Source organism: Chaetura pelagica, unplaced genomic scaffold, assembly GCF_000747805.2.
Source record: "Chaetura pelagica isolate M959 unplaced genomic scaffold, ChaPel_1.0 scaffold143, whole genome shotgun sequence".
Classification (NCBI taxonomy): Eukaryota; Metazoa; Chordata; class Aves; order Apodiformes; family Apodidae; genus Chaetura; species Chaetura pelagica.
The window spans coordinates 1,257,525-1,267,749 of record NW_009952701.1 but is presented as its reverse complement, the minus strand read 5'-3'; the positions used below and the strand labels follow the sequence as shown (position 1 = coordinate 1,267,749).

At 51.1% G+C, this 10,225-nt stretch overlaps 1 protein-coding gene across 1 annotated transcript in view; it reads right to left on the bottom strand.

The window, feature by feature from the left end:
• The window catches only part of SGK2 (serum/glucocorticoid regulated kinase 2), a 7,742-nt gene extending 2,204 nt beyond the window's left edge, over positions 1-5,538 (bottom strand). The window contains exons 1-8 of the mRNA XM_009994052.1: positions 5,503-5,538; positions 4,681-4,730; positions 4,052-4,109; positions 3,364-3,447; positions 2,915-3,046; positions 2,002-2,114; positions 1,471-1,507; positions 817-903 (exon numbers count right to left, since the gene is read on the bottom strand). Of these exons, the coding sequence (XP_009992354.1) occupies positions 817-903; positions 1,471-1,507; positions 2,002-2,114; positions 2,915-3,046; positions 3,364-3,447; positions 4,052-4,109; positions 4,681-4,730; positions 5,503-5,538 (597 nt within the window). The remainder of the gene's footprint in view (positions 1-816; positions 904-1,470; positions 1,508-2,001; positions 2,115-2,914; positions 3,047-3,363; positions 3,448-4,051; positions 4,110-4,680; positions 4,731-5,502) is intronic.
• Between the last annotated feature and the right edge of the window lie 4,687 nt (positions 5,539-10,225).

Sequence of the window (10,225 nt, the reverse complement as noted above, 5' to 3'; positions counted from 1 at the left end):
CCTGCTTGGTTCATGCTGTACTATTGCACAAGTGGGTCCCTGCTGAAAGCCAAGGGCTGCCACCAGGAAATCCCTGCCCACTTCTGCTGAGCTTTAATACTGAAAACTGTCTTGTTTACACACCCTTCCTCAAGCTACCTGAAGAAGGGCAGCAAGACAGGTGTATTGCAAAGGGCTACTAAAATTCCTAGTTCAGTAAGCAGCAAGGAAAAAGCCTCCAAGAAGCCAAAGTGGAAATAGATTTTAGCAAAACCTATTTGAGGTGCACTGGAGAACAGGCATTCCCTCCCCTCTGAGCAGTGTTCACACTCTCCTGAGGAGAGCCTGGTCTTCTCCTCTGTGCAGGATGTTTTGGAGCTCCTGAATACCAAGGACACATAGAAGAGCACAGCAAGGTCCTGTGTGTGTTAGTACCAGCAGGCTCCCTGTTCTGCAGCTCCAGGGTAATCAGAGCAAGCAAACAGCCTGCTCCCAGGCTGGCTCATGGGCTCCCAGGGTCAAGGTTGTCTCAACAGCCACTTGGAGCAGCCCCAGTGTCACCAGACTGACCATTTCCAAGTGCAGGGATCTCTGTCCCATGTAGCACAGCAAATTTGGAGCATTAATCAGCTGTTATAGGTAAGACTGTCTCTACAGAGTAAGCAAGGCCTTATCTGAACCCCAGCTCCAGGCTGACAACCCCACATCACTCAAGAAGGTCTAATTCAGAGCCCATATTTTGGGTTGCTGAGCACCCACGCAAGTCAGACCCAGAGCAACAAGTCTCTGCAGGTTTTCAGACCCCAGGTCACAGTGAAACACCTACACATGCCATACCTCGGGGGTGCCACAAAAAGTAGAAGTTGTCTCCTCTTGCTCCATTCCTTCTTTGCAGAGTCCAAAGTCTGTCAGTACTATGTGCCCCTAAAAGAAGAGGGACATTTCAGTTTGGCCCACACTTTCTAGAGAGGAGACAGGATTTCAAAACATTAGCCTTCACATGACATCTCACATATGTTTTAGCTCCCCACTGCTGATCTGCTTCCCCTCCCTCACCTTCTGGACATCCTAGAGTACAAGTGCAGGAGCCTATAGAGAAAGTAGAGCCCAGGTCATTTTTAAAAATTTGTTTACAACTGCATAGCTTTGAAGAGATCCAGCCCTGCTGTGCTCTGTCTGATTTATCCCAGAGCCAGTTATATAGAAGTCACCACCAGAGCAGCAGCAGTGACTTGTTCTTAACATCCCTGATCCCCACCCTCAAGTCAGGTCCCAGCTTTTGGGAAAGAGCTGGGAGGGCCCCAAGTGTTCAGCCCTGCAGAGGACAGGCTCACTCCCTCTCATAGGATCTGCACCAAAGCAGAGTGGTGCACACAGGCAGAAATCCATGCCAGAGCTGAGGTACAGCCCAGCTTGCAGAACAATAGTCCTCTGTTTACAGTCCTGATGCTTTTCAAGCCAGGAGGAAGGCAGCATGAGCTGTGAACATACCTGACAATCCAGGAGGATGTTCTCAGGTTTTAAGTCCCTGCAAGACAAAAAGTACAGCTTGAGCAGATTTGGCCAGATAGTTAAAAGAATACTGTACTGAAACAGCATCAACTAAGAACAGCCCCTAACAAAACTTCCCAACCCAGCTCACCAAGATCTTCCCAAAGTGCAATTCCTATCCCTGTTGGGTATCAACATACCAGGGATGCAAGCATGGAAAGGCTGCTGTCATACAGGATCATGTATTAGCCTGCATGTCCCTGCATCTGTGGGTAAATTGGGACCAAGAGGCAGTTTCCTTTTTGGGCCAGGTTTATTTTAGATCTTTCCACTCAACCATTCTCCTTCCATTTATTGCCCACAAGGTCCTCTGCAGTACCCCTCCTGCAGGGTACAATGGCAGCAGCTCCCTATCTGGGGTAGGAGAGTCTTCAGCTACTCCAGTCCTGCATTTTGCATGGCCCCAGGAGACTTTTTTTGCCCTCTCCCCAGCTCTGCACCTATCCTGGCTGGGCAGGACTTGTGCCTTACCTGTAGATGATGTTTAAGGAATGCAGGTACCCAATGGCACTAGCAACTTCTGCAGCATAGAACCGGGCCCGGGGCTCACGGAAGCAACGTTCCCTTTGCAAGTGGAAGAAGAGCTAGAAACAGATCATAAGGCTGATCATTTCTTCTCTAAATAGCTGGAGGTTATCTGGAACAAGCCTGAAATCCAGCTGCTTTAGTTAAAACCAATTTTCAGAGACATGAGCAGCACCAAATAAGCCTAAACCAAGTTACTTTAAGCAATCTAAACACTTTTCCAGAAATTGCTTGATTTGTCTTCCTTTTATATCACCATCTCACTTGGTTTATTGTCAAATAACTGGTCATCTGCTGCTCTAGGTTAAGCTTTCCACAGCCCACAAGCCAATTATAGCAGTAGTATGGCAATAAAGAGAGGTACCTGGACAGAGCTGAACCTGCTGACATCTCCTATAAATTAGACTTGGACAAGACATCCATGTTAACAGTTTCTCTCAGCCAGTTTTTGGTAGCACAGGAAAAGACCACTGTAGAAAGAGGAGTTTCTCCAGGACAATAAAAGAAGTCTGCAATGGAATTACCCAGACTGGAATCCAGTGCTGGCCCACAAGTGGGTTTTGGCTAAAGTTCAGCAGCATTTCCCATGTTCCCTATAGGATTTTAAAATGCCCCTAGCACATTTTCCTGTGTCTTTGCCTTGGGAGTCAGCTGGCATAGGTCATACCCACCATGACCTTCACTCAATTTACCTGTTAAAGATCTCACCAGCTACTCCTAGCTGGTCCTTGCCAGCAAGTCAAGGCATCATTATCCTTCAACACCATTATCTCCTGACCAGAAGAGTTTTAGGCAATAACACAGCATGTTAGGGAAGGACCACACAAAGGATTCAAATAAAGCCTGTATGTGCACTCACCTCTCCCCCATTTACATAGTCAAGCACAAAGTAAAGCTTCTCTGAGGTCTGGAAGGAGTAATGGAGTCCCACCAGGAAGGGGTGCTTGACATTTTTCAGGAGCACGTTGCGCTCTGCCATGATGTGGTTTTGCTGTCAAGAAGCAGGCAAGGAGTTAGACTTTCAGGGAGGGAACCAGTCCTGTCTGACACAGGCTCACTGCTGTTTTGAAAACAAGCAGGAGCTGTGACTCATAAGAGGTCATCTCCAGCCCCAGAAAGGGAACCACTCTCTCTAATCTGATTAATCTCAGTTCTTCCCCACTTTCCCATGGCACCAGAAAATCAATGTCAAACATGTGACTTCTCTACACCAATGCTCACTCAGCCACAAGACACCTCAGTTACATTACCACAGTTGCTCATACACTGACCACTGTTGGCAGAAGCAGCCAGGGAGAGCAGACATACCTCTTTTTTCTTTAAGATGGTTTTCTTATGCAAGACTTTCACAGCATAAAAAGTCCCATCACACTTGCGTTTGGCCAGGAGAACCTGCAACAGAAGGCCCTGGTCACAGGTTTCAGGCTCACCTCTGCCACTTGGTTAGTGTTTCCTCATTAGCTCAACACTCTTGAGTGATGATACACAGAGTGCAGCTTCAGAGGGTCAGGTACAAAGTTTTAAAGATGAAGCTCCAGCCCACTGACTTTGCAGCATTGTCTCATGGCCAGGAAAAGACACATGAGGTCTCCACATACATCTCTTGCACACCCAGTAGAAAATAATTCTGGAGCACTTGGGGATAGTGCCTTTTTAAATGGATCCTTGCTATTCCATGAAGTACAGATTTGTCTAGAGATCTTTTGCTAGCTGGACAAGTCTGGGGCTTGTTTTCAATCAAGCACTGCTCTTCACCATCACCACCCTGAGCAAGAAACACCTCACAGTTCTGTCCTTGGAGAGGCTGCAGGACAGCACAAATTAAGAATGAACTATGAAAACCCTGTCTCAGTTCTCATCTGGCCTCATTCCCACTCAGGCCAAGCTCCTGAGGAGAGGTGCAAGCAAAGGACAAAGCTAGAAACTCCTTCAGCAGGGAAGTCTCTTTCCAAGCTGCCTCTAAAGAGCCACAGCCCACCTGAACAAATCCACTTACTTTTCCAAAGCTTCCTTTGCCAATAACCTTCAGGAAGTCAAAGTCTGTTGGCTTGGCACTGTTGGGCAAGAATAAAACAAGTTAATGTTTCTAGGAGAGAAACAAACAACAGCAACACTGCCACCAAAGCAGAGTTCCTTTTGGAAGCACGAGTGTTTGTGCAAGGGATGAAAGGGCACTGGACGGGCGACCCTCGCACCCAGCTGTCAGCAAGCAGGGGATGCACACCCCGGGTGGGTGCACCCAGCAGAAGATAAGCAATCCTTCAGCAACCCACCTGCTGAGCAGGTGAAAGCTTATGACCAAGTAGCACTTTTACAGGGGTGCTACGGACCAGTTTATCCCCATTTCTAGAGAGAAAGGTAGTCAGCAGTTATGAGGAGGATCTCCCCTCACTACCTCTCAAGAGAGGTGGGACAGGGGCTGCAGACATTGACAGCAAAGAATATGATTGTGATCACAGGGCCCTGCTACAGCTGAATGTCTTGAAAGCTGGTACACTGGTGATACATGTGTAATTGTTAGGACTTCTGCAGACACCACCCATGCAAGACAGGAACAAACTGCATTCCCCTGGCAGATCTCCACTGCTTGCTCCACACCCTACCTGGCTTTTGCAGGGAGCTTACTTTGGGTTAGCAGAAGGTCCAAGGTTGATGTTGTCAGTTGGTGTTGGAGGCTAGGGAGGAGAACAATAACATTAGTCACTAGGACCTCACTGTATGTTGTGCTCTCTCTTCCTCAGAACAGTATCCCCTTGAGAAGCACCTATCAGGAAAAGACACTGTGGCTGACTTGGAAAACAGTGGTGAGGAAAGGGAAAACAGAGCAATAGTACAGCTAGAGGCTGTTCTAAGCTAGAACCTCATCCCATATTCACACAAGGAGTACCAAGGAACTGTTTGTCTCCTGAGCTGAGGCATTCAAGACCTACTGTGCTGCCACAGAAGAAAGGCACTGCATGGCTCAGTTTCCCACTGCAGCACTGAGACAAGACACTTCCCATCACATCTGCTAGGCAAGAGCTGGGCACAGCTCTGAGACAGGAGTGCTCCTGCAGCAGGACATCAGCATCCCCTCTCCCAGACCCTGAAGCCCTCTGCCCACTCCCATCAACCTCCAAAGATGCCAAGTCTGGAGCCTTGGAAGGACCATTACGCACACCCAGCACCACAGAGGTGCTCAGCCCTCTTCCCCAATGTCCCAGGGGTACATATATTGACACCATCTCCCTAGGAATCTTCCCCTCCACAGATTCTGGAAGCATTATGCCCTGTTCAAAAGGCTACATGGTGCCTCTGTTTTTCCCCACCCAGCCTCACTCAGAGGGACAAGGCAGGAGTCAGGCTCCCAGGGGCTGACACAGGCTCTCCTCTTTGCCTTTCTCCTACAGGCACCAGCCCTTCCTGCCCCAAAGCTGCAGACCTGCTGTCCCAGAGCCATGATCTCACCTGGGTGCTTTTGTCCGGGCTCCGAGAACGATCCATTAAGAGGGCAACTCGTTCAGCACTTGGGAAAAGAAGAACCCAGCATTGAAAACAAAATCCAAGAGAAGCAGCCTGACACCATTAACCTGCCAGTGACCAGTGCAGAGCCCAGTATGTGACTCCTCTGTCACAGGGGGCCTCAGCTGAGCTCCCCAGCTGCCCCCTTGGTAGCACTGCTATTCCCAGGGGATGGGAGGCAGGGGACAATGGATCCATGCTGACAGGAGATGGGGGAAGCTTACTGGGTGCACAAGTGACTCAGACACAAGCACATTAAGTGTCACAATTAGCCCTTGATTTGTGATGGCAGCAACTGCTCAGGGTCTTGCCACCTGAAGACCAGCACAGCCCCAGCAGTCACCCAGCATCTGTGACCAGACCCCACCACACCAGGATGCCTCAACACCCAGCCTGGAAACTCAAGGAGTGTCCCTGCAGGGCAACCAGGAGGGTCCAGCTGGGTCCAACCACCACTTGCCATCCAGGCTGGCAGTAGCTGGAGGCTGTTCTTTCAGGCTGGCACAGACCAGAGCAGTTTTGAGTGGTGGGAATTGCAGGGAAGGGGGGCTGGTCATGGCAGCCAGGGCAGGGTCAGTAAGCAGAGGTATTAAATAAAGCATAGGGGTCTTGTCTACCCAGTGGAGAAGCTGTACTTGAACAACACCTGTTGGTCCAGAACCATCCTGCTCAAGCATCACTGGGGAGTGATTGATGAACCTCAGGGATTTCTCCCTTGAGTTTTAAGGGTTTCCCCACACTCCTTGCAAAAGCCAGTATTAAAAAGATGACAGCAAAAATAAAGGAGAAAAGCTCTGTGCCCAGAGGGCTTTGCCCATTCCCCCTCTCCACCAAACTCTTCTACATCACAGGGAGACCCTGAAAGCTCCCATACCGCCCAAACCCTTTCCAGAAAGACCGCCCAAAGATCCCACCAGCCTCCCCCAAATCTCACCTGTGGGTGCTCCCCCTTTCCACCCCCAGGTATCACCAGGGCCATCCCAGAGCCCCCCTGCTCTGCAGCCAGGCCGAGCATGGCAGGAGATGCTGGTGGCAGCGGGTGCTGGCAGCTGTCCCCAGGGACTGCCCACATCTGGCCGGTGCCAGCCAGCTCCATTCACCGCTCAGCCAGGGCAGGGATTATCAGGCTGAGCTTTTAAAGGGCTCCCACTCCCACGGGGAGGCTTTCATACTCACTACGAGCAGAGCCTGGAGCCGGAGGCCTTGATGGTTTGTTCTATCCTCTCCCGGCCGTGCTTGATGAGCTCTGTGAGGGGAAGTTGGAGCAGGGGGCCGATCAGCTGGCGGCGCGATCACAAGGGCACAGAGGCACATTTGTTCTTCACTGACCTTGCTCTTCTCTCCACAGCAGCCCTCCTCCCCCTCCCACCCACATACCAAAATAACCAGGAAATTATAGGAACCAGGACAGCTCCTCTCCCACCCCAGCAAGGAGCCCTCAATAGCTCACAGGACTGGGGTGGGCACCACAGGACAGACACCCCACCCCACTGCAGAGGGGACTCAGGCTGAAGCTCTACCATCCAGCCTCTCTGAGCCACCCCTGGATCCCCAGGAGGGACAAGGAGAGTGCTCACAAGGATTATGCTGTGCTGGGATACGTCATGCACTTGGCACATCCACTGCCCCTTTCATTCAGGCCCCGGCACGTAACGAAGGAGATGAATGAAAGCTTTCAGGGCCCTGCAGGAGGTGAGCCAGCACACACACATTGCAGCAGGGACGTGCAGCCAGGAGCTGGGATTCCCACCACGGAGCATCCCTGCTGCTCAGCTGTGCAGGCAGTTGCCACCACCCATCATCATCACCTCTCCCTTTGCAGAAGAAGAAAGTTCTGAGCCTGCTCCTCCTGGCACAGGCTGAGCAAGAGAAAAGCCTGAGAAGTGCAACCTGACAGAGGAGTCCTTTGTTTAGCTTAGCTGTAGATAAAAATATTCCAAGACCAGTTTTTACTAGTCCCAGTTTTGCTATTGGAGGGAACGAGAAAGAGTCAAAACACTCACAAGAACATAGTGCCTGTTGTAGACATGAGCAAATTATCATCCTGGAATACATCTTCTACAGACCAAGAACTTGGCAGCTAGAGCCCATCTCCCTGGGCAAGGGGTTTGTAGGACAACATCAAAGTTTGAAGTAAACACAAGCTCATTTGCAGAGCCCTTCCTACACAGGTCTTAGAATCAGCACCTGCACACTCCAGAGAGCCACCAAACCAGGCCCAAAACTTTGGAATCATCTCCCAAGGGAGGAAGTGGTAGTAGATTCCCCAACAGTAGATACATTTAAGACTTAGCTTGACAAGATAGAGTGTTGTCTCTTCTAAACTGTGTTCCTGCTTAGAAAGGTTATACAAGATGATCCTTGAGATCCCTCCCAGCCTGGCATTCTATGACTTTGTGGTCTGATGAGGAACCAATAACCAGGCTGTGGTTTTAGAGTTTCTGAAGAGACAGGAAGGAGAAAGCAGGAATTTAAAGAAACACAAACAACTCAGTGAGTGACCTGAGAACACCAGGTTGGTCTGAGACCCTGACCTTGTCCAACACTTTGCTCTACAGCAGGTAGGAGAGCTTGTCCCAACAGGCACCCACCAGCAAGGGCAGCATGCAGGCAGCACCAAGATGGATCAACCCCCATCTCCTCCCACTGGGCATAGCCCTTATTTCCCTGACAGTCTGACCCTCCCTGGCTCACCAAGGTCTGCTGAAGGTCATCCAATGCCTGCCTCAGGGCTGTGTTTGTCCCACAGGCTGCTAGACTGGCTGGCCAGACAGCATGGTCACAGAAGGACATCAGCCCTGCTGTCTCAGAACAGCCAACACTCACACAAGATTCAGTACCAGGGAGATGAGCACAGAGGATGACCAGGGCACACAGGCATCTATGGAAGAAGTCCCAAGCTGCAAGTGGCAGCAGTAAATGAGGAATGAGGGCTCCCACTCCCCAGAGCTACCCAACCAAGCCCATGCTGTTTAACTTCTTGCTCCTGCTCCAAACCTGTGGGCATCTTGGGAAGCACACAGACAAGCCACAGAAACATATCCACCTGGCTTGGAGGTCCCTGGTGGCAGCTCAGGAAGCAGGACGAGTTCTTGACATGGGCTTAGACAAGGTTGTTTTAGCAAGGTCCCCACAAGTAGGCAGGATCATTGCTGCTGAGCAAAGGCTGCTCAGCTCTTCCAGAGCCAGAGCCTGGCAGCCCCTCCATGCTTCCCTCCACAAGCCCCATTCTACTCCAGTGTGTCTTTGCTGGAAGTGAAGCTACTCAACAAGTCCTTGCTGACCAAGGACAGCATTTTCCAACAAAGCTATTTCACTAAATGTACCTGCTCTGAGGCAAGAGTCTCTTTCTGCACTGAAGTACCAGGCACATTTTTAGGGTAAGTCTCTCCCCGTCCCATATCAGGCTCAGAGCCACCTTCCCATGCTCACCTTCAAAGCCAGATTAGCTTCTGCTTTAAATCTCCTGAACAGTCCAACGGGCTTTTCCTTATCATTAACAAGCCCTACCCCCCCAAAGCACAAAGATTTCCCGAGCACACACACACACTGAGCAACAGCATCAGAAATAGGTCACGAAAATACGCTGGAATCCCTGGTTATCCATGCCCAGCTGCACCCCCGTGTGCCTGCTGGGGCAGCAAGGATGCTCCAGGCATGGCCAGGGCCACAGAAAGCATCAGCAAGCAAACCTAAGACTTCCCTGACATGGTACGACAGCTGCACACCAGGAACACAACCCACTGCACCCCAGCCCTCCCTCCTCAAGCACCATTTCACCCCAACCCTGAGGCCAGAGCCACCCCCCGGGCACCCGCTCACACAGCACAGAGCTGCTACGTACAAGTTGGAGCAGTTCCTGCAGCCAAATCTCCCCCCCCACCACCAAACATCCCTCAGTAACATACATTCTCCTCCAAGCACAGCACGAGCAGCTCCCTCTTCCTCGAGGAGTTCCTCCAGCAGTGACCCACATTCCCATGCCAGCCCAGCATTATTTGCTACAAACACAGCAGCAGCATCAGGCGCACGTACCTTGCACGGAGAGGCAACCTCAGCCACTCAGCATCTGCAGGGCTGCCTCCCACCCTCTTCCCTGATGTCACTGCAATCATTTCCTACCTAACCTAGATTGCAAACCCCTCCGAGCAAGTGCCTCGTCCTCTCCCACTCTGGGAAGGGCTGGCAGCCAGCATGGAGAGGCAAGGAGGCCTGGCAGGCTGTTGCTGGGCCAGCAGGTGAGGTGTTTGGAAGCAGCACAGGGTTTGGAGGGGCAGGGTTGAAAGAGGGGTACCCAAGGCAGCCCCCAGCTTTCATCCATACAGCATAAGGGGGAAATGCTCCTGTTCCAGCTTAGAGAAGGAGCACAGAAGGAAGGGGGAAGGAGAACTCCAGCAAATGCACAATTTTACAAGCCAAAAAAAGAAAAAGAGAGCCCAAACTTCCCCCTGCAACAGATCTAAGAGGTAGCTCCAGGCCAAGGCCTCCTCTTCCATTCCCACTGAGACACTGCAGCACACAGCAAATCCAGGAAAAAGCTAGGAGAGACATTAAAGGGATTCTACACTTGGGAAAACTTTCATAGCTGCCCTCTTCAGAGCTCCTGGCTTCCAGTTCTCTCCCGAGGATCCCTTCCCCTACACCCCAGGAACACTGCAAACCAGAGCAG